This window comes from Pan troglodytes, chromosome 14 (assembly GCF_028858775.2).
Source record: "Pan troglodytes isolate AG18354 chromosome 14, NHGRI_mPanTro3-v2.0_pri, whole genome shotgun sequence".
NCBI classification, from domain to species: domain Eukaryota; kingdom Metazoa; phylum Chordata; class Mammalia; order Primates; family Hominidae; genus Pan; species Pan troglodytes.
The window spans coordinates 106,687,719-106,712,047 of NC_072412.2; the positions used below are offsets into that span (position 1 = coordinate 106,687,719).

The 24,329-nt window shown below is 38.1% G+C and overlaps 2 protein-coding genes across 10 annotated transcripts in view; both read right to left on the reverse strand.

Annotated features, from left to right (window-relative positions):
* NALCN (sodium leak channel, non-selective) overlaps nucleotides 1-24,329 on the reverse strand; it is a 363,838-nt gene that overhangs the window by 28,781 nt on the left and 310,728 nt on the right. For 8 of the 9 annotated variants that reach the window (XM_024348325.3, XM_001149573.6, XM_009427188.5 and 5 more), the window contains 11 exons: nucleotides 23,734-23,790; nucleotides 23,370-23,490; nucleotides 23,135-23,266; nucleotides 22,015-22,182; nucleotides 19,612-19,716; nucleotides 12,954-13,060; nucleotides 7,258-7,378; nucleotides 7,075-7,173; nucleotides 1,126-1,219; nucleotides 507-613; nucleotides 224-298 (listed from right to left, as the gene is read on the reverse strand). In XM_024348325.3, coding sequence (XP_024204093.1) covers nucleotides 224-298; nucleotides 507-613; nucleotides 1,126-1,219; nucleotides 7,075-7,173; nucleotides 7,258-7,378; nucleotides 12,954-13,060; nucleotides 19,612-19,716; nucleotides 22,015-22,182; nucleotides 23,135-23,266; nucleotides 23,370-23,490; nucleotides 23,734-23,790 — 1,186 coding nt within the window. The remainder of the gene's footprint in view (nucleotides 1-223; nucleotides 299-506; nucleotides 614-1,125; nucleotides 1,220-7,074; nucleotides 7,174-7,257; nucleotides 7,379-12,953; nucleotides 13,061-19,611; nucleotides 19,717-22,014; nucleotides 22,183-23,134; nucleotides 23,267-23,369; nucleotides 23,491-23,733; nucleotides 23,791-24,329) is intronic. The other variant, XM_016925503.4, reaches the window with a different exon arrangement.
* Nucleotides 17,613-18,031, reverse strand: LOC104001904 (small nuclear ribonucleoprotein Sm D1-like). Its single transcript, XM_054665016.2, has one exon. It carries the CDS (start codon nucleotides 17,944-17,946, stop codon nucleotides 17,710-17,712), a length of 237 nt encoding a protein of 78 aa, XP_054520991.1. The 5' UTR covers nucleotides 17,947-18,031; the 3' UTR covers nucleotides 17,613-17,709.

A 24,329-nucleotide genomic window follows, 5' to 3' on the forward strand; every position in this document is an offset into this window, starting at 1 on the left:
ACACAACAATCGACAGCAGCATTTCTGTAGTTAGAAAAATCTGATGGATAAAGTGATGTCTTTGTTCGAGTTAAGCAGAACCGCTTAAGAAGGAAATATCCTAAGGGCAAACTTCAAAGGCAATGGAACACAGAGAGGAGAGTAAGTGGCATCAAAGAGGGAGGCTGATTTACTTTAAAACTGTGCACAGATTCCCCCAGAGCTAGCTGACTCATTACAGTACCTCCAGAACAAAGATGAAGGTGAAAACAACTGACATTGTTGCCAAAGGTACGGTCACCGGGTCCTCGACGTCCCACTGCAACAGAAACAGCACATGAGTCGTTGCCCACGTCCATCGGACACATGCAGGCTTGCCCCTCTTCTGCCCACTTTGCCATTGACAGTGAATCTTAATTTTTATACCCAAGAACATAACCGCGAATGCATATAGCAGCTTGTGATACTCTCGGATGTAGCATTGAATACAAAATTCATTCCCGGAGTCTTAGGGTGAAACGAAGTACCTTGACAGAGAGCAACACCGACTGGGCCAGGACGAGTAATGCGATTGTCCTCTTAAAAAATGGATGCTGGGTTATGTCATACATTTTAGCTCTAAAACCATCATTATCTAGAAAAGAAAGGTTTGGGCAAGGGCATTTTAGACACAGGTCACATTTACTTTCTTGTCGTTTATTTTCTTAAATGCTTATCTTAAAACCCATTACATTTTTCTCCCCAAACAGTTCCGTCTATTGTGAGGTGTTTTTGCAGCAATGGCTGGCTCTGAATATTCAAAACGACAGTGCATAATGCCGTCTATATTGGAAGGAGAAGTGCATCATTCAATTTCTGTCAGTTTAATACATTTCACTTATATTTTTAAAAGGCAAGAGCAAATATATTTTATTTAAAAATTCATTTTTTCATTAAGGCTTAGTCTGAGAGCACTGAAGCACAGCCTTTGGGTGGTTGATTTTAATAGCCTTATGGAGAGATCTGTGGTTTGGAGGCTGTTTCTGTATTAACTTATGCACAACCTCCCAGCGGCCTCACGATTATTATTTTAATTTAAATCTGAGACTCCTGGGGAATCGTGCACACTAGTGCCCAACATGAATAAAATCAGAGCATTTTGGGTACCCGGGCGAGGCGGGAGATGAAGAGGCTGTGCGATCTTCAGTCGGCTCTTCAGGTCTTCCCATCTTCTCTGATCGACGGTCAGCAAAGCCGTCCCCTTAACAGACAAAAGAAAGCAGGAAAAGGCCTTTTGTCATGTGCTTGCACCAAGAACATGGCAGACGGGGTGCCGAGACAAACAGGACTGATGTGGGGGCTTGCACTGACCATGTTCTTCCAACCGTGGTGGTGAGAGAAACATGGTCAGAATGCTCAAAGTTGGTCTTGGGAGGAGTTCCCAAAATGATGACCAGGTGTTTCAGAGAGAATTCAGCAGCCTTCGACTTGTATCTTTGGAGATGTGTAATATTCAGGTTTGGGAAAATGTAAAGAGGAGTTTCTACATAATTACATTTTCAAAAAAGGATACTCACTAATAGTAGTTAGTTTCCTTTCATTTCATAGCAGCAAAATTATAGCTTGTCAATGCTGTGGCTTCCAGTTAAGGGTATGTTGTCTTTCTTTAAAAAATGTCTAATATGTGCAATTGCAAAACTGTTTTTGAGAGATACAAAGTCATGGAGTTTGCATTTTAAGAAATTAGTGCTGTGATAACTGCCTAAATGGAATTCCATATTCTGTATAATAGAGTACTTGATTAAAATGCATATGATTAAAATTATATTATATTGTATTGCACTGCACTGCATTGTATTTTATCATAAAAGCAGAAGTGTAATTTTACAAACTAGACAAAAACCCCACTCTCCCTTTCCTTACCCAGAGCTAACCACTACCCTTCAGGCATGCATCCTCCTTACTATGTTTTCAGACTTTTGTGCTTACACATGAATCAATACGTAAGAATTTGTTCTGAATTTTTTAATATTTATAGAAATGGACTCCAACATGTGATTATTTATGCTGTTTCTTTATATCTGCATTGAACAGTATACTTTCCATACAACTAGATTACTAAATCTAATTTGTTTAACTGCTCACAAACACTGTCCACTGTACGAATATCCGAAGTTATTCATTTTCGATTTATGGACTATAACCAATGCTGCAATAAGCACCCATGTACTGTCTCACAGTAAATATCTATGAGGGTTTCTCCATTGTTAATCGCTAGGAGAAGAATTGATGGGGTCTAGGAATTTAAGCATCTTTACATTTACCAGATGTTGCCAACTTGCTTTCCAAAGAGCAATAACCAAAACAAATTTCCTACCAGCAATATACAAGTGTTACCATATCCTAATATTCTTGCAATACTTGATATTGCCAGACATTGTAATCTGACCACTTTGATAGGTGTGAAAATGTATCTAATGTTGTTTTAATATTAACGAGATGAAACATTTGCATGTGTGTAAATGGTGATGCTTGTATCTTCCTATGTGAATTGCCCATTCATATCCTTTGCTCATTTTTGTATTTTGATATTTACTTTTTAATGGTTTGTAGAGATTCTTTATACATGATGGATACTAATCTTCTATCAATTATGTAAGTTGTACATATTTTCTCTTAGTCTTGGCTTGTATTTTTATTTTGCTTAGAGTGTCTTTTGTCATTCAGAAAATTTTAATTTAAATATAATCGAGTTTATAATTTTTTTCCTTTATAGATTTTACTGGGTGGCTAATGGGATGAAATCCATAACTACTCCAGGGCAAAAAACAAATGCTTATTAGGGGTGGGGAGGGGAACTAGAATAGGGATAGTCAAATGTTGATTAATGGATATGAAAATACAGCTAGATTGGAGGAATAAATTTTAGTGTTCCATGGTAATATATGGTGAATCTAATTGACAACAATTAATTGTTTATTTTTAAATACCTAGAAGAGAGGATTATGAGTGTTCCCAACACAAAACAGTGATAAATGTTTGAGGTGATAGATATGCTAATTATCCTGATTTGATCATTACACATTATAATACATGAATTGAAATATCACACTGCACCCGATAAATATGTACAATTATGCGCTGATTAAAAATAATAAAGGCAAAAACATTATTTGCTGCTTATCTGAAATTCAAATAAAAAATAAATGCTGACATGCTTTAAAAATGGTTTAAATTTTGCTTTTCATATTGAAGTCTTTAATTCATCTGGAATTCATTTTTGAGTATGCAGTGAGGTAGAGATCTCAGCATAGCTCTTTACATCAATACAATCAACACCCCCAACACCACTCCTTGTTGGTCTCACCACCCTCTGCACTAATTTGTTGAGCTGCTTCTGTTTTCTACATACATGGGTCCCTGCTGGGTCTTTCTAGTCTTTTCTGTAAGTCTAATTTTCTATATCTATAACAATACTGACACTGTTTTAATGATTGTAGCTTACTTCCTTGTTTCATGTTTTTATTTTTGTTCAACCTTCCTAGAGGTTTATTGACTTGATTTAAAAAAACCAAAACCCAGCTTTTGTTATTCTTGAACATTATAGAAGCTATACAAGTTTCCTTACTTTCTGTATCATTAATTTGTGTCCTAATCTTTGTTACTTTCTCCCCCCTACTTTATTTGATTTTACTTTATTATAATTTATTGATTTGGATATTTGACATATTAATATTTAACTTGTGATTCTTCTTTGATATATACACTTAAAATGATACATTTATTTGTAATTACTGATTTACCTATACCTCATTAGTTTTTGTATATGACACTATAAAATGTTTTGTCTGTAAATATTTTGTGATTTTCTATTATTATTCAACTCATAAATTATTTATAGTATTGTCTTAATATTTCCAAATTGTAGAGTTTTTTTGTTTTTGTTTTCATTATGGTCAGAAAACATTCTTACATTATCAATTCTTGGGTAATTATGGCCTTCTGGGAGATACATTTTGTGCTTGAAAATAATGCACATTCTCAAATTGTTGTAATTAGAGTTTTCCTTATATGTTCACTTGATTGTGTTTATTGTATCAAATCTCATATTTCCTTTTATTCTTCTCTGAATTATGAGATTTTCTGAGATATATGTTAATATCTTTCACTATGATTTTGGATGTTCTAGCTTCTTTTTACAACTTGTTTAATTTTTGCTTTGTACATTTTGGGATTCGGAAGTTCTATATCTTTCTGGTGATTATTTTGTCATTCTTTAGTACATCATTTATTCCCAATAATAGTGTTTGTTTAAAATTGTTCTTTTCTGATAATCACATTGCTAAACCACTTTTCTCACTAATTATAAGCAAACACTTGTTCTCTGGCCACCATAGACACTAATGTAATTACTTTGTTATACATAAAAAAAATTTTGGAAAGTTGAACACTGAAAGGATCTAAAAGAATAATAGGCATGGAGCTATCATCTGATCATTAATATATAAAAACCTCTGAAAGTTTATTATTATCAAATTAGGTTAATGAATCAAACACATTGTCTTACATAGTAGAGAAATCAGAAAAAAATCTATATTACTAATATAGACTTGGAACTCTTTAAAGAGGTTTCCATTTTCAAAAGAAGACATATTTTTGCATGATTCTGAATTGTACCCTAAAGATTCCCTCATTTTCTATCTCTGTTGTCTCTACATTTGGAAATTTACCTATGTGCGTTTGGGTATGACTATTAAGATGTGTGCTCCATGAGGGCAAATAACTTTTCTGTGTTTAGTGTTTAGGTTAGTTCACTAGGTCCTCAGTGTCAAGAGCAGCCTCTGGCACCTAGTAGATGCTCAAATACATCTGTTGAATGATTGAATAATGTATAAATGCTGTTAGATGGCAGCTCATGAGCTGCTTTCTAAAAAAAAAAAAAACTTGCAGAGAAAGAAACTTTTCTAAAAGGCTCACATAATTTAGCAATTGATATCTCCAATTAACAAATCAAGTTTGTAAAGCTTGGTAATATAATTTCTCGTCAATTTCTCCTTTCTTTAAGTGCCCATTTGAGCTGATAGAACATACACCCCAGATCCCCCAAACAGGCCACGTTACTCTTTCCTACCTGCAGAACATAAATACAGTGCTGGATGGAGACCTCCCTGGTTATTCTGCTAACCTCAGCCACTTCTCTAAGCTCAAGTGTTGCAATTAATTATACATTTATTTCCAGTTACTGAACATTTTATGTTGTTCTATGTATGTTGCTGAATTGTGAGCTGTGATACATTCTAATCTTCCTGAAATCAGGTGTCTGCTCAGACGGCTTCTTAACGGTGTTCTGGGCAAGCAGTGCCTAAACTCTCCTGTTAATTGACTGATTAGCTTCTGCTTATATTCTAGAATTCTCAGTGTCTGCTGCATTACATGGCTCAAAGGCATCTAGAAAGATCCTTCTTCCTCTTTCTGCTTGGTATTAAACTCAACACTGTAGGGCTCAAAGCATCTCGTTAATGAATGTGATAGGAGTAAAATAAGGGGCTGGGTGACATGATCACTACTGTTCTTTCTGTCTCTAACATCCCATGTTTCTGAGGGTCCAAGTAGAGTCGGGGCCCAAAAGAGGAATTTTTAAATCTCACCCTTTGAAAGCCTGAATGAAATGACATGCTCATTAGCCACACATCAAAGGTGTCAATTGACTGGCTAACTGGTACCACTCACGTTGAGCCTGAGGACAGTGAATGACAGATACAGTCCCATGTGTAGCAACACAAACTGAAGAGCTCTGATGTGAACGCATGGGAATCAGTCCTAGCCGTGAATAACATTGAACAGCACGGTGCTTTACAGGCAGATCTAGCTTCAACTTAACGCAGAGTGAAGGTTGACTTTATTCTACTCATGCCTTCGAAGAATCACAGAGCCTGCGGTAATAGGCACCAATTCTGAATTCTGGCCCTGTTTGTCACACCTTATAAGCCCCAGACTAGTCATTGCTTTTTCTGCAACCGTGCATTTGAGAGTTGTGAGAATTGATTGAATATGTAAAATCTTAGTACACAGTGTGTGCTCAAAAACTGCATGCACTTCCCTTACTATGATTCCAAAGACTGCCTCTCAAACAATAGAGGGCATAGCTCAAGTGCCTAGATGAGCAAGCCCCTCTCCAAGGAGTGCTAATAGAATGTTCTTCCCCAAACTCACACTTTGATAGGAAACTACATTGTCATTTTCCCATTTGTGAGCCTTTGTTCTAATCATTAGAGCTGTTACAAACTCAACTGGCTTCCCGAGTTCACAAAGTATGTCAAGTTCATATGAAATCAGAAAATCTTTTTTTCTTTTTTTCTTTTTTTTTTTTTTTTTGAGTCTCGCTCTGTTGCTCAGGCTGGATACAGTGGTGTGATCTCGGCTCACTGCAACCTCTGCCTTCTAGGTTCAAACGATTCTCATACCTCAGCCAACCCAGTAGCTGGAATTACAGGCATGCGCCACCACGCCCGGCTAATTTTTGTATTTTTAGTAGAGACAGGGTTTCACTATGTTGGCTAGGCTGGTCTTGAACTCCTGACCTCAACTGATCCACCCACCTTGGCCTCCCAAAGTGCTGGGATTACAGGTGTGAGCCACCATGCCCTGCCACAAAATCTGTTTTTCTGTGAATTAGGATTTTGAAATTTCTACCAGACTCCCCTCACCCCCATCAAAATTCTGAGTTCACCTACTGAGTTACACAGAAGCATACAATTTACATTTAGTGAAGGTAATATTACCTGTAATTAGCGAATCACTTTCATCTATTGTAATTTTAATAACTTGCTGCACATCTTTCTTTTCAATTTGAACAATAGGAGATGCGCCTCTCAGTTGTCGGTGAATTAATGACACTGTTACCAAAAGGGTAAATTTAGCAAGAGAACTGTACTCTTAAATAATGTGTCTGAAAAGCAGCAATGAGGTAGCTTGTAAAATAGTTATAGAGATTATTTACACCAGTCACATTACAGTTTAAAGCGGCTTCACGCCGCATGTGAAAAGAAACAAATAGCTCAAACTGAGTGGCTAGAAAAGGCTAAACCCTGTGGTATCCAAACCAAAAATTCTTACCTTGTTTTCATTGAAATTAGCAATAACTACTCCAACAAAAAGGGTCAGTCCAATCATGCAACCCAGGAATACAAAAACATGAATATAGATTCCATGGATCTGCATAAAGGAAAATACAGTTATTCATCAAAACAAATGAAAGCTGCTCTTGAAGTGTTCAAAGGATTTGATGTGCTCGCTTACCGGCCCCACACGATGAATAATAACATCTCTCACTTCCACCCAGCCTTTCAAGGAGAGAACTTCAAACAACGCCAGCATAGCGTTTCCCACATTGTCGAAATTAAAGTTCCGAGGATTCGCCCTGCGATTCCAATACAGGAATGTTCTGTGAAATTCCAATAAGCAGCACCCGAAGGCAAATATCTGTAGCCCTTTCCAGTCATGGGTGTATATACACACACATATATACACACACACGTGTGCATGCACACACACATACATATGTGTGTATATGTATACACACACATTTTTACGCTATATGGCATTCATTTGCTAAATCATAACAATGCATCAATGTGTTATAATTGATTGTGTTCATTAGGTAATGATGGGGGGATCTCAGTGTAAAACAGCTCTAGTTCTAGCCTGAGAGGTTCTGCAACATTTCTACCTTGTCGTGATTACCCTGAGGACTGGACAGATGATTTTATCCATTTGCACAAAGAAGCATTGGATTTTGGATGTGGATTTTGAAATAGTTTTGTAACTGAAAACCTTTCGAAAGGCATAAATTACAATAGCCTGTGTTAGTATAGAAAGCGTAGAGTAGAATTTAGTCACTTTATTTCACTTTGTGTCATCATGGTGAACACAGGGCTGGAAAGTAGTGATGCATTTAGAGGTCACTGAGGCGGCAAGAGGTGTTTGCTTGTAGTATGTATTTTTCCAAATTACTCTCTTCCAGTTGGATTTTTTCTTATTAACTCTGAGTCTTCTCAGTGGACTCTTAGTCTGGTCCCCTTTATGGGTGGTATGCTTTCTACCTCCACCGCCGATTCCTGATTCCTGAAACTCATTGGCTTATTCATTTTCTGTTTTCTTATAGATTCGGGGGATACACGTGCAGGCTTGTTACATGGGTGTATTGCATAATGCTGGGGTTTGAGCTTCTAATGAACCCATTACTCAGATAGTGCACGCAGAATCCAACAGGTAATTTTTCCAACCTATGGCCTCCTTCCTTCCTCTTCCCATTTGAAGTCCCCGCTGTCCAGCGTTTCCAACTTTACGTCGAGGCGTACCCACTGTTTAGCTCCCACTTCTGTGGGGGCCAGGGATGTCTCATTTCTTGTTCTTTTCACATGGTTATACTTTTCTCTTCCCAATTATAAAAGTGATCCTTTTTACTAGATTGCATCTTCTTTAATTGTTATGGTTCTTAGCTAACATTTTTGTTGTTAATAGAAGAAGCTTTCAGTGGCTTTTCCCCCTCTTTCCTTCTCATTAGAGGCTAATTTTAAATAATTAAGATTTTGATAACCAAACACTGGAAAATCATGGACTATATTTCCTGAATTTAATGAAGAACTGAGCTCCGGACCACTGACTAGAGTAGGCCCCTTGGAGCCTATTTAAATTATATTTTGATCATTTTTTCCCCCTGCTAGCTCATTTCTCAAAATGTAACCCTCAGGACAGGCAACGCTCTAGGGAAAATCTGGTTCTGTACTTTTCTACCATCTTTTATGTTTTTTAAACTATAGAGACAATCACAAGATGTGCCTTCATAAGTTTTTTGAATATTAAATAGATGAGGATATAAGAAGAAAACATTAAACTGAAACTGATTTGTTCTTAAGGGCTTAGGGCTGATTAGTGGAGACGGTCTTTAATATAGTGCAAAAGCCCCACTCAGAAATGCATATTTTGGAATTCTGCTTTATATTTTTTTATGTATGAAAGTACAAATATATTCTTTTGGATGCTTCCAACAATCTTTCCTTTGGGATGTTTCCACTAAATTTCATATATTTTACAGTAGACAGAAGTTATAAGGATTCTACAGATGCCACAGTTTGCTTGAATAAGGATTTTTTACAAGCAAGTGAACCGGTTCTCAGAGCCGGTGTTGGACTTCTTTACCTGCTCATTTTCTTTTGTAGAAGTGCTTTCTTAGCTGAATTTGCAGCCACTGAAACTGCTGTTATGTTCTAGATCTTCTAGAAGTTAGAATATGTGAAAAATATTCTAACTAAACCAAGTAAAACAAAATGTAGCATCAAAGACTTCAATAGTTGGAAGAATTTATCACATTAAAAAAAAAAGTCTTTTTCAGTTTTAATCATGTAAAGTGTTTTCTTATGCTTTCTTCATGCTAGCAAAGTTGCAAAGTTTGAAACTTTACCTGTAACTACAGAGTCCTTCAATAAATCCCAAATGTCATCTATTATTGTCATTTTTACCTGCTACCCTTCCTTGAATTGAAAAGGTTGTCATTTTTTCTGGTTAATTTGTGAAATATTGTAATCTTGCCTGTCCAATTCAGAAAACTAAGACATTAGATCTGACCACATGACTTTGTCAGTTTTTTACCTCCCAGAGGAGGTGCTCCAAGGCCCCCCAAGATCAAGGTAGGGAGAGCTGCTCTTCCCTTGGGGAACATGGGGGCACCCTGAAGACGTGACTGAGCGTCTGCCCTTGGATGTGGAAATGCAGAAAAAGACTTTGTCCAAAAACGGCATGCTGTATCTTACACAACCATCTCTCCTAAAAGAAATCAGAAACGTCGTACTTCCTACAGCACCCCAACGCTTTTTGCCTTGAGCTTTGGGCATAGAGTTGCCTTAACTTGTAATACCAAACCTATGCCTAGACTTTCCTCCTCACCTGCCTCTGACCCTGCCCCCTTCACCTGGCTAGTTCCTATTGGTTGTCCTTCAAAAGGTAACCAGTGTGTCTTCTCATCTGGTCCTTCTCTTTGGCCCTGCATAGTTGGGGTTAGGTGCTTCTCCTGTGTGTCCATTGTACCCTTAGCCTTTCTGTAGGAATCAGAGGCAGGTGTATGATGAAGCCAAAGAAACCTAAGGGGTAGGACCCCTCTTTTGTACAGGCCCTTCCGAGACGTTGGTACCCCAAATTGTTTGGGCCTTAGACCCTATAAAACCTGATCACCTTCTTCCCAGAACATATCACAGTGTAGCTTAACATTACATGGAGATGAGTTTCGGGTGAGCCAGAGGTAAGCTTAGGGGCTTCTCTGTGCAGCATTAAAGCCCTTAGCATATTATATAAAATTATTTGTAATTTTATCTTCTGTTTCCCACTAGACTTTAAGCTCCTAAGGGGTAGGGGCCATAGCTTATTCAGGGCCTTACCACAGTGACAAGCATACTAGCTGGTGAAGAGCAAGCACTCAATAAATACATTTATTATAAGCCTGAATACTTTGTTAGTTTTTCTCCCATGCATGCCATTTTCCTATATTCCAGACCTCTTCTTAAAATAAATCACACCATATTTATAATCCATGATATGTTTAATCCTTTTTACTGAGGTGACTCATCAAGTCTGAGTGATTCAGAAGAAAGTACATTTATTAATCTGAAGAGAGAATATTGAAACTAGACTGTCTCCTGAATTAGTGCATATTTATGTCCTAATTATAATTACCAAAGCATTCCTCTAGGTGTATTCCTAGATATGTTATTTTCTTAATCATAATTTAGCCAATATAAAATTACAAAATTTCAGCTTCCAACTCTTGATTAGCTTACTTAAGAAGGAAAGTGTAAAAAGTTATCATGGTTACAGATGACATTTGTTAGATCGAAGGTGTCTATTTCACTGCAATCCAAGTCACATTATCCTGGAGAAATGGACAAGAGCAATTGTGATGATGTTCAAGGAATGCCTGGCTATTTGCTTATGCTTCTAGAATGGCATTGCCTTTGAAACCCCTAACAATACCTTCCATAAAATATTGCATTTAAATTAACTTTGATTTTAAAAATCCCATGTAGCTGGTTTTATGGAATAGGTTGAGTGCTATAGGGCACAACTGGCAGGTTTACTTTTCTCCAAACACTACCTTCAAGTGTGTTCCAGCTCCCTGTCTGAATTCTTGCGGAGGTCCCAGAGCTTTTTGGTTATTTTCAGTAATTCAGTTTTACATCCAACTGATCCTATAACTCATATAACAATCCCATCCTTAGCAGCTCAAGGACCCCGGTTTGAGGAAAGGAAGAAAAGTTGGCCACTTCCTTCACTTCCACTCATCCTCTTCAGGCCACCACGAGATTCTCACATGACTGAGGTGGGATGTCGTTGAAAGGAATGGAGTTAAAGTCTTGTGCATCTGATACAATTGGATTCTGGCCATAGGTGTTCAAGAGTTTGAACCCCCTCTCCAGCCCAGGAGTGCCTCATTGCACCTTTCCTCTGTGAGTGTGCAGTCTCTGGGTGATTCTCAAGTCTGGCTCCTGGAAACACACCTACAGACCCTTTGGATGGGGGTACTCTTTCCCAGCACAAAGCCCTTTGCCGCAAGGCTCAAGAGGACTCAGATGATGTGGCCCTAGGCAGTGACTACTGGGCTCTCCAGGAACACCAGATAACCCTGCTCTCCAGATGGTGATGAGCAGCCTGGCCACAGGAGTCTCTCTTCTTGCCCTGCCCATCTCTGACGTTAAGTGATCCCCCTGGGGTACCTCACTTGGCAGAGGTGGGAGGCACCCTCTACCTTTCTCTATAGTGAAGGAAATGAAATGCCCCAGTGTTCTCTATTCCTGACTACATTTACTTCCGTGATATTATCTTTGAATTAATAAAAATTAATAAATTATAACATAAATAACTTTATGCTATAATTAATTTTTATCTCATGGAAGACAATTTTTATGCTCCTTTAATTTTTATTTCAATGGAAATTGGACGGCTTTTCTAGTCAGCAGTGGGGCCAGGATATTCTCATGTCTCACATTCCTCTCTCTCCAAGCTGAAGCCACATACCCCAAATGAACCCTTTTTCTCAGTTCTTGGATATTTTAAAAGATAAAAACCCAATATGCATTCTATTGGATTATGTATAAAAGCGAATTTCATATGAGAAAAATGCCAAAGAAAGGTAACAGTGAGTGCTAGGGTACAGCTGGGTGAAATGCTGTTCCTTTTAAAGAGTTTTGACATTTAGAAAAGAACATCAATTGTGACAAAAGCAGAGGTGCTGTGACTCAGTTGTTATTCTCACACATTTTCTAAAAGAAAACTTAAAAAACAGGTAACAATTTTAAAGGACAAATGAAGGCGACAGAACACTCAGTTCACCAATGACACAGACTGAGAGATCCACTCATGGTCATTAATAAAATAAGAAAGAAGGTACTAGGTATTTCTAGTTTTGATCTAAGTGCTTTGAAAACTCAATTTAAAGAAAAAGGAATATTAAAGGGAAAGTTAGAAGCAATCAACTGTGTCACTGATTATTCCTCTCTAGTGTTTCAATAATGGAAGTCCTTCAGTGTAAATGGGTTTTAAAATGGAAATAGCTTTATGATTTAGGGTTCTATTATGAGGACATCAGATCCTCCTTTAAAGATATAAACTCAGGATAAGTTTAGTTTTAATTTGACAGAAAATCCTGTTAAGCCTAATTTTTCAAGCCATTTGAATCCAGATACATATTTCTGAAGTATTAGAAAAATACTGAAATATTTCTCTAGTTTCATGAAGCTATATAGAACTCATTGCACTACTTGCTCTCTTATTTTTTACCTTATTTCTATCTTCCAGTATAATCTAGCGCTTCACCCTGTATGACTTAAGATCATTTTAACATCTCTAGCAAAACTACTTTTAGTTACATGCCATATTATACTTATTTAAAGCCTTATATTGACAAACACACCATTCTTCAGAATATTTTTTTATGATATACTTACCAAACACGGGGCACCCAAAATCCAGGTTTTTTCTCTCCAGGCCTCAATTTTAAATTTAAGTTCTTTGACACACTGACATTAATTCTGAATATGCCATTGCAATCTTCCTAAAGTAGAAAAACAAGAGGAGAGGGGAAACCTGGTCAGAAAATGAACTCAGAAAAGATAAAGGATAGGAAACTCTTTCTTCTTTCACGGAATCCCAAAAGCCCTTTATCTAACAACAGTGATGTGGACAGCTACCCAGCAAATAGTAACAAAGACTTTGGAGACAGGCAGTTAAAAATCGATGCTGAGAATATTAGTTAAATGAGCAAAGGACCTGAGTAGACACTTCTCCAAGGAAGATATGCAAATGGCCAAAAAGCACAGGACAAGATGCTCAGTATCATGTGCCATCTGCCATCCAGAAAATGCAAATCAAAACCATAATGATATATCACCTCACACCCACTGAGAAAGCCATAACCAAAAAGTCAGATAACAACAAGCATTGGCGAGGATGTGGAGGAATCACAATCCTCATACTGGAACCCTTACATACTGGTGGGGATGTAGAATGGTGCAGCCACTTTGGAAAACATTCTAGCAGGTCCTCAGACCACTAACACAGAGTTACCATATGAGCCAGCAACTCCACTCCTAGGTATCTACCCAAGAGAGATGAAAATATATGTCCCTATAGAAACTTGTACAAAATGTTTATATAAGCATTATTCACAATAGCCAAAAGGTGGAAACAATCCAGATGTCCATTTTTGAACAAACAGATAAACAAAATGTGGTCCAACCATACAAGTGAATATTATTCAGCCATAGGAAGGGATGAAGTCCTGATACCTGCTACAACATGGATGATCCTTGAAAATATTATGCTAATTGAGAAAAAAGTCACAAAAGACCATATGTTATGATTTTATTCATATAGAAATCCAGAACAGTGAACTCTATAGAGACAAAAAGAATATTAGTTGTTGTTTAGGGCTTGAGGTGGAGGCTAAAGGGATGGGGGTAACAGTTAAGAGACATAGGGTTTCTTTTCAAGGAGATACAAATGTTCTAAAAGTGGCTGTCATGTACATAACTCCATGAATATGCTAAAAAACCATTGAATTGAACACTTGAAGTGGGTGTATTGTGTGGTATGTGGATTACATCTCAATAAAGCTGTTAAAAAGGTTTTAAAAATTAAACATCTATAGGAAGTTTTTGACTCATTTCCTATTCTCCCTTTGGTTATTTTTGTTTCTTTGGCTATGATGGTCATATTTTGAACCTAAATCTCTTTTCTGGGTTCAAGGTGTAGATGGTAAAATTCTTGATCACTGTTTGAATATTTCAACAAAAATTCCATTTTAATCTGCTTCACGTCCTCTTTGACCCTAAGCCATGTCTCCTCTTGGCCTCCTCCTTTCTGTCCCTGGACCAGCATCCCAGCAGCAGCCCAGCATCAAGCTTAGGGTTCCCTGGGCTTTCCCTGTCCTTCCTGGCCCAAGTCTCCATTCTTACTACGATGAGTTTAGTAATGCCAACGTTACTTCTTTCTGGATTACCAGCATGATTCTTTAAAATAAGAACATTTTAATGCAAATAACACATCTTTAATTTATAAAGCCTGGACAAATAAAAGGAAGAAAACTTACCCACAATTGCCCACAGACAAACACAATGAACGTTTTGGAGTATATCCTTCCAGTCTTTTTTCCTATATGTATCTGAGCTCATAAAGTTTATATTCTTCCATCGCCCACTTTTTTCAGCTAAAACTATATTGCGATTATCTTTCCATAACCATACCTTTTTACGTAGAACATTATTTGAAAAGGCTGTGTTGTAGTGTATTGTATAAAGGTCCCTTGACATATTTGGCCTCACTGCCTTTTCCAATTTGTCTTCCTGAACCCACCTGAGCCCACCTTTGATTGCATGAAGCAGTCTGGTATCTTGGTGAAAAGCCAGGGTGCCTGGATACTAGTTCCCTGCTTCTCCACTTATTAGATGGGTGACCTTGGACAAATTATTTAATCTTTCTACACCTGTTTTCCTCATTAGGAATGGATATCCTCATTAGGATATGGGTAACAAAAACAGCACTAGGAACGGTGCTTTGTACTTTGTGGGCACTAGGATGTGTCTGATTCCTCTTCTTACCAACCTTTTGCGGTTTCTCACTTCTCATCAACGAAATTCCAAACCCCTTAGCCAGGCATTTCAGGCACTTGAGGATCTCTCCCTAACTTACATTTCTGGCCTTGTTTTTCAGTTTTTTCCTACATGGGCAGGAATGAAATTAACGCTCACTGTTGAGATCAGGTTAGGTACTTCGCATAAACAAGGTAATCTAATCTTCATAATATCATTGTGTGAGAAGCATTCAAGGCAGAAATAGGTTCCAGAAGGATTAAGTGACCAGACCAGGCCATCACCTCTCCTGAAGTAGGATTCCAATCTCAGAAGCTGTGATTTCGAAGCCCATGCTCCTTCCTCCTTGTTCGGTCCCTGCCTCTACACTGTGACCCTTCTTTGTATGCTTCGTGTCCTTCTTCACTGCTTGCTCTCCTTGGAAGGTCCTTTCCTGCTCATCTCAAATCCCTCCCTGAAGCCTTCCCAGTACAGTACTCCCAGTTGGAAGCACAATTTCCCATGCTGACATCATAGATTACACGTTATTTCTGCTTCTCATAGGCTTTTGAAAACTGCTGACTTTATATTACTGTTGCTTGAACATGAAACACGTTCTGATTGGACAGAAAATGCCACAAAACAGAAGCAAGGACCTCCTAATGTTTCCATTCCACATTTCATTTCACCTATCACAGTGCCTTGGACACAACTGACATTTAATGACTATTTGTCAAAAGGTATCCTCAGCGTTTGTTTACAGGGTTTTGGTGACAAAGTCCTAGGCTCCATATCTATATCTATATTGATCTCATGACATCTGTTGAGTTTTAAGACAACAAGCAAAGGAGCAGAGGTGGGAGGTGCTCAGCCTCATACAAGAAAACACATTTTCCCAACTGGAAACTATGGGCGCAGCAACTGAAGCTTCGTTGTCTTTAACAGGAACTGTGTGTGATCTAAATGTTGGTGTATCTACTTTCCCCCTTTCTTTGGATTTATCTCTTCTTTTAGTAAGATGGGCTGAAGTTCTCCGACAGAACTTCAGCCGACGTCACCTTCACTCATATGGCATTCTTGGCCTTGGCCTCGGCCTCTTATGTTTGGATTTGAGAAGACAAAAAGACTCAAGCCCCGTCTCACCGTGCCAATTTCTTTTCAATCGTTCTGCTTGGTGCTGGTGCTCTCTATGATGGCTGAGTCTCCTTAGGCTTTCCATCTGAGCCTCACACAGACCTCACTGCTCTAGGAAACAGGATAAATGCATCATGAAATCTGTGTCTATGCTCATCTGCTGGCTGCTGTCACCATCAATCTTCAGCTTTGGCTGGGTATGAGTGGATAATGTAAAATCACCATGCTCTTAGGCCACTGTTAATATACTGAGTCATCCAAGATTCCTAGCAGGCTTCATCCTGAAGTGTTGTTATTATCTTTCTGGCCTCTGTTCAGCGTGGATCAAAAATCACTCTTCTTTCCACACACAAGCTTGTGGATGAATGCGTCAGGTCTCTGTCACTTTCTTTTTTTTTTTTTTTTTTTTTTTTTAGGTCTTTTCTCTTTTATTCTCAAAGAACCCCTTAATAAAGGAGGCACTGACAGGTACATTACACATTAATAGGAGATTTTAACACTGCTCATAACTGATAATCTAGTGACCATTAACTCCAAGTTATAACTTGGAAAACATAAAACTATATCCTATTAAGAACTGATTAAAAAGCAAAAGAAACAAAAGTAAGACATTAGCAGCTAGACAACAAAGCAATGACCCTTAATTTAGAAGACAACTTTTTACCAGGTACCTAAGACTCCGTGGAGTAAAACTCAGGAAAGGAGAATCGATTCTAGACCCCATCCCATAAGGACTTTAGTTTCCGAAATACCAAAACAAACTTCTTACTTCCCCTGTGGGTAGGTGCCACAGAATGAAGAGTAAAGCAATAAAATGCATATTCAGTGCATGTGAAGTAGAAGGGTATATATCCTATATATATTAAGTTTAGCCTAAAGTCTCTTTACATATCTCAAGTTCAGCTTAAAGGTTTCTCAGTACATAGAACTGTAGCCTAACTGGATGTGTAAACAGACGGTACCCTACTCTTGTGCCAATCACTAAGTTTCAGCCAACCAAAGACAGCGAACTGTTCAAACCATATTCAAATAAGGCAAACGCTGAACTGTAACTAATCCAGCTGTTGCTGTATCTCACTTCCATTTTCCACACATCACTTTCCTTCTGTCCATAAATCTTCAACTATGCAGCTGGGCTGAAGCCTCTGAGCCTATTATGGTTCAGGGGCTACCTGATTTGTGAATTGTCCTTTGCTCAATTAAACTCTGCCAAATTTAATTTGTCTAAGGCTTTTATTTTAACCTTATTCATCATAAAAAGAAAAAGAAAAATTTTAGTTCAAAAACTTAAAACCTGATCATCTAAAAATGAAACTGCCCAGTAGAAATGCTTAGCTCTCACTGTGGTAATTTCGTGAATGTGGAGGAAACTACTAAAACTTTGATATACTAAATAGACAGCTCTGTCCCACATTTATGTTTATTAAAAACTGACATAAACAAACACAACCTGTACAAAAAATATCCCAAATCTCGTATGACTTTGAAATCTTGAGAGACATTATCGCCTAGGACCCCCTCTTCCTCTGCCACGGCCACGTCCTCTTCCTCTTCCTCTGCCTCTGCCTCTTCCTGCAACAGCTTCCCTTTTCTTAGATTTCACCTTAGGTTCAACATCCACAAGTAGTGTATCCAGAGGTAAACTGTGTGTGATTTTTCCATGGACCTGTGTTCCGTTCTTCAATTCAATGGTTACAGTTTCATGACTCAATTTCATCAAAAATCTCACGAGCTTCATCCTAGCGGCGCCGTCACCCTCTGGGTCCGACAGCACACAGAATCCTTCAACCAAACACTGACCGACTGCAGTATGAATGGCCGGACTCTGTCACTTTCTTTATCAGCTAATTTGATACGGCATGACTGTCAGGCCACATTCCTTGTTCTGTCTTCTCAGGTGTATCAAAGCTCCTGGAATGTCTCTCCCAGTCTGGCCTTTGTTTCAAATTCTCATTATTAATATAATTTACAATGCATTTTGGCTGAACAAAGATGTTACCTGTATTTTGTCACAATTAGAGAACAATTTGTATCATTTAAAATCTATACTAGATAGCCATATTTGCTAGAAATATATAATGTAGTTCAGGTCTAGTAGGCCTTTCGAAGATATACATTTAGGAACTGAGGCATCATTTTATTGGGATCAAAGAGAAAATACTTTTCTAGTTTATACATCAGCAGTGGTTGGTTTACTTTATTAATTTATTTGTAACATAAGAATCCTAAGAGAATGGGACACTTTATGATATTACAAAAATTGTCTAATTATTAACCAAACTGTGTCCCCGTCTTATTTTTCTGGTGCACACAACTAAATTCCAGCCCTCCTTGCAGTATCTCTGCTCTTTACAGAGGAATGTGGGTGGAGCAGATTCTCCCACAGCCCACTCAGTTGGAGATGGCTCTCCACTGTTATCTCCAGCTCATTGAAGAAGGCTCTGAAGACATGGCAAAGGGTGGCGGCATAGGATAGAAGGCATGTGAGTCCCTGAGTGGTCATTTGGAGGAGAGCTGTATATAGTGTATATGTTGCAAATGTATATATTGCAACTGATCCAAGATGCAATATATACATTTCATTATGTGAAGCTACTGAAATATTGGGCTTGTTACAGCAGCTAGCCTTCCCTTATAACCAATGACTGAAGAAAGAGAAAGAAACGCCGTAGTGCAAGTATTCAAGTTTGGGTCTTTGTGGAGGTCCTTGTTGGTTGTCATAAAGAGGGAGATTCTGGGCAGCTAGAGCTAATGTAAAGGCACTGGCTTTCTAATGGGGAGAAAGCTGAGAGTGGGGAAGCAATAAAAAGTGGTGAGAACCAAACGCTGCTTCTTGGACATTTTTGCATGGGGCTGTTTGCTGATATGAGTCTTATGTGACAACAAAGGAAGGATCAAGTTAGCTAAGACCTCAAGGGAAAGTATCCAAAGCTCACAGCTGTAAACAGCTGGAATCTTGGGTGACCACGCTCAAGTTGTCAACAGTGGGTTGACACTGGAATAGGAGGGAAGAGTGACATTCTCTGAGGTGTGCTTTTCATCTTATTAACCTTTCTAGCCAGAAGAGACATATCACATGCTTAAGCAAAAAGGGGTTTGTGGGAAGAGAATTCTTAGGGTTTTATAGGGAGTTCTTAAACTAGCCTTGTCAGCCACTGGTACCACATGCTTGCCAAGGGAGTGTAAACACCTTATTATTATTTTGTTTTCTTTTTAGGGACAGGGCTCTCGCTCTATTGCCCAGGTTGGAGTACAGTGGTGAGATCATAGCTCACTGCAACCTTGACCTCCTGAGTTCAAGTAATCTTCCCTCCTTGGCATTCCAAAGTGCTAGGATTATAGGCACGTGCCACCACACTTGGCCCTTAATTTTTACTTCAAAAGACAGAAAGGTACATCTTACCCTTCTAATAATGTTGGGATCATTGCACTTGGCCAGTTTTCCAGCAAAAAGCTGAACTCCAAAGCTTGCAAAAACGAGCATTAATGTCAGCAAAAGAATGGAGACCTGAAAGAAATTGATGAAATGTTAAATCTCTTGTTAAAGACTAAATATTAGGTTTGGTTTAAACAGTGACATAAATAGGACTTTTAAGATAACATCGTATAAAAATCATGGGTTTTTGATGATATATTTTAACTTCTCCACCGTAGGTCACACAATTAGCCTTACTGGAAGGTCAAAAGGAGAAAATTAACAAGCTTTGAATTTTTTAAATGGAAACATGAATTTCATGTAAGAAAATGGAATAAGGTATTTTTGATATGGCTTGAACTTTTCTGACTTTAAAATCAACACCTTGATCTTTTTTATTTAATGGAACAAAGGAAAAAAAGTTTAAATAATTATATTTTATCTATTTTTTCCCAAATGGACATATATATATATATATATATATATATTTTTTTTTTTTTTTTTTTTTTTTTTTTTTTTTTTGAGATGGAGTGCCACTCTGTCCCCCAGGGTGGAGTGCAATGGTGCGATCTCGGCTCACTGCAACCTCCACCTCCTGGGTTCAAGCAATTCTATTGCCTCAGCCTCCCGAGTAGCTGGGACTACAGGCACACGCCACCAAGCCCAGCTAATTTTTGTATTTTTAGTAGAGACAGGGTTTCATCATATTGGTCAGGCTGGTCTTGAACTCCTGACCTCAGGCAATCCACTCGCCTGGGCCTCCCAAAGTGCTGGGATTACAGGCGTGAGCCACTGTGCCCGGCCTGGATTCATATTTTTATTAGCAGAGCACAAATGAGCGGGACAGTGGCTTAGCTGTCTTGTAACTGTGAAGGTATGCGTTAGGAGAATGTTCTATGCACAGAGGAGAGGAGAGAATTCAGTCCTGAAGAGCAAATCTGTTAATTAACTCATGCTCCCTCTGCTGGCTGACTTCTTTGGTCTCAGCAGAGAAGAGTGGCAGAGGGCAAAATATGGAACAAGTGAACTGCACTGGTTGAATAACCTAAACATATACCTAAGTGTACTAAAATCACACTGACCCCCATTAGGGAAAGGCACAAATTCTCTAAAATTTATTATTGATCAAAAGATTCATATACATTAGCAGTCAGGTGATATTTTCTTTTAATTCCAGCTGTGTGAAGAGTCACTGTTTTATGGCTTTGCATAAAGAAAACAAGAATTTTTAAACCCATCTTAAAAAAGAAATTCAGCAACTGGGAGGCCGAGGTGGGTGGATCTCCTGAGGTCAGGAGTTCAAGGGCAGCATGGGTAACATGGTGCAGCCCCGTGTCTACTAAAATACAAAAAATTAACTGGGAGTGGTGGCACATGTGTGTAGTCTCAGCTACTTGGGAGGCTGAGGCATGAGAATCTCTTGAACCCAGTAGGTGGAAGTTGCAGTGAGCTGAGATCGCGCCATTGCACTCCAGCCTGGGCAACAGAGCAAGATTCTGTCTCAAAAAAAAAGAAAAAAAAAGTCAGTAATGATATATATACCTCTAGTAACATCACAATCTATCTTTAAAATACATTTGTGTCAACTACAACTACAGCTGTTTTCTCATCACAGGGAAGTCTCTAGAAAGCAAGATACAAAACAAGCCTATGTAAATTAATTCATGCTTCTCATGCACAAGCAGACCTCATCAATAATAAAAAAACTTTTGATCACTGTTTTGTAAGGCAAAGATCTTTCTGTAACAGATTGTGAACAATGAGCCTCTTTCTTGTTGTTTTATCTCTGACCTTGTTTTCAGAAGACCCTAAATCAATGTTTGCCCGGCTAAAAAGTACGTTTTGCACCCTCAATCATCTTTGTAATCACTCATTACTGTAATGCTGAAGTTAATTGAAGTGGGTTATACCTATATGTTGCATTTTTAAAGTTGTTTTATGTTAACACTCCTGAGATCTAAAGACAAATTCTGTGCTATATTATTTCAGGAACACACAGAATGAGATTAGGAGCCCAAATGCATGAATTCCTAATCCCATTTGTGGAGTACACGGTGTTGAATCTTCTTATCCTTCATTTTCAGATGGGAGGAAACTAAAACCCAGAGTAGGAATTAGAGTCAAGAGGTTAGTACTGAAAGAGTCAGCAGATACGAACTCTTTCAAATCTCAGAGTGCTTCTCTTTAGGTGAATTAAATAAACTCATACGCCAGAAGTGCCCATGAGTAAAGTGTTTGAAGGTGCATTGTGTTTTGTTAGTGCCTCCATTACCCTCTGGCAATAACCAAAACTATTGAATTGACCTCAATAAGCAAGACTCACTTTTCCCTCATTAGCTGCATTAGAGTTGGACTACTGTGAACTGGAATCAAAGGATAATTCTCACATACCAAAAAAATTTCCTTGAAGCCGCTGAAAAGTTCTCGAACAACTTTCCTCATCTGGGGCACCAGTTTGAATATGCGCAGAGGTCTCAGGCACCGAAGGACCATTAGAAGCTGAGCTCCCGATTCAGCAGGTACATTTTGAGGCATCCAACAAAGAAATATCAAGCTCACCTAAAGGGGAACAAACGATCTCTGGAATTTACACAATTCATCCCCTACTATTTACATTTTCTGACAGCCAACTGGCCACAACTTTTCCTTTAGCAGAGATTCCACTCACTGGTTGTACGTGCAATCTGTAAACTTTAAACAACAAACCTCATCTAGACTTGCTAGATACCTCAAAGGAAAGTCATCACGTGTATGCCGGAAAGAAATGGGGGTGTCCACACCGTGTGTGTCTGTGTGTACACCAGTGCGTTCTGCCTCTTCTTTTAACTTACTACTCTGGAGGCTCCGCTGATGTCGATATGGCTGGAATTCCTTTTATCAAGGTTACTGCTATTTTATTAATGATCTGCAACATGCTACTTGTTAATGATCACGATTCTCCTTGTTGTCTCTGCAAAGACATTGATTTCATGCCTCCTTGGACATACAGGAAAAAAAAAAGTTCTCTGAGCCCATTTCTATGGTTTTCCAGTGAGTTTTACTAGACAGTTGAATGGGCACCTGCTATAGCCAGGTATTTTATGCAATGGAATCAGGAGAGAGATACAATCACAATCACTTTAGTTTGCTTTCAGCAATAAGGGGCTCATAATCAATAACATGGTTTATAGGAGGCAAACTTTTTTTTTTTAGTATAGAAGCCATAAGATTTGTGGGATGCAAACTAGATTTGCCATGTTAGACCTTATTAATGTATGTCTCATTCATACATAAAATTGTGATTAGTGTATTTGAACAATATAACTATCCATAGATATTTACGATGCTCTTAATTTAGATTTTACATGCATGGCCCTTATTTGCATATAATGAACTACTCTAGAGTCCATTTAAGAATTCAATTAGGGAATCTAAACCTCTGTGACTCATACCTCTTGCGCTTATACCAAGAAATGCAGGAGATTTTACAAAACCATTACATTTTTCATTTAGGAAATAAGCAAAGACTTACAAGATATATAAATATGTCCATTACTCCACCGAAGTCCCTGATGACAGCAGTTGGAGTGAAAAATAAGCCATCTGCCATAATCTTCAGATTAAGCTCAATGCTCATGAATATCACAAACACATACTCAGCAATCTGAAACGGGCAAAAGGCAGTTTGGTTACAATGAACGGAAAAACAGCAGGTCAGTATTTTACCTCCTAGTTGTAAGCTGAGATTTAGCAGCGGTAAGCGGTACCTGCAAAGTAGGTGCATGCATGACTCTTCGAAACGGGGACTCAAACATCATGGAAATGCAAGAGCAGATGGTTACGATGATCATGACCCAGTCCAGGTAAGTGACCAATCCCAGCAAATCACTGCCAAAGACCAAACAAAATTGAGAAACATAAAGGTTCCAGGAAAGGCTTCTAAGAGTTAGAGATGATGGCTTCTGTGGCTCTATCAACATGACTGGTATTTTAAAAACATCATTCCCCAATCATCTATTTCATAGCACTATATAGCAAGAAAATAAAACAGAATTTCAATCTTTGTATGCAGCATAAAATAGTACATGAAAACTTTAAATGTGCATGGAAAATGAAGTTGGTGATGCTTACTAAAGTTGATGGTACTTTGTATTTTTCACAGCTCCTGTGACAGGGTCTGTTTTAGATCTGTAAGAGAACACATATATAAAATTCTGCAACAAAGCAAGCATGTTTTAACTTGCTAAAAATCATATTTGCAAACATCTCATCTACCTAAAATCTCTTTTACAGCCTCTCTACAATGTCCATTATAAAATATGTTAACTGTAGGTAAATCTGGAGGTCAGAGAACATTGATGAAAGGAAAAATCCAAAGAATTTGCAGTTGATGCTTATGAAAATAAAGTTTTATATTTCTCAAAACACTTGATTTCAGACTTTGTGACTTTGTCCAGAATTTTCTGACATGGGTAGTACAGAATTAAGTTTTGACTTTCATTTAAAAATACTCATTTAAAATCTTTGCCTTAATAGTTCAAGAATGTTAGTTCTTCAAGATTATTTAATTAAATACTCCATAATTTAAATAGACTTCTTCCCCCTGCATTTAACTGTGATGTGGTAGAATGATTTATTTAGAATTTCTTGGAAGGGAGAGTCGTTGTTTCTACTTTCAGGAAGCCTGTGAGCACTGTCAATGAGATTGCTTACAGTCTTTGTGTACG

Excerpts from the sequence above, each read along its gene's own strand:
- LOC104001904 (XM_054665016.2), bottom strand. The coding sequence starts at position 17,946 with ATGAAGCTCGTGAGATTTTTGATGAAATTGAGTCATGAAACTGTAACC.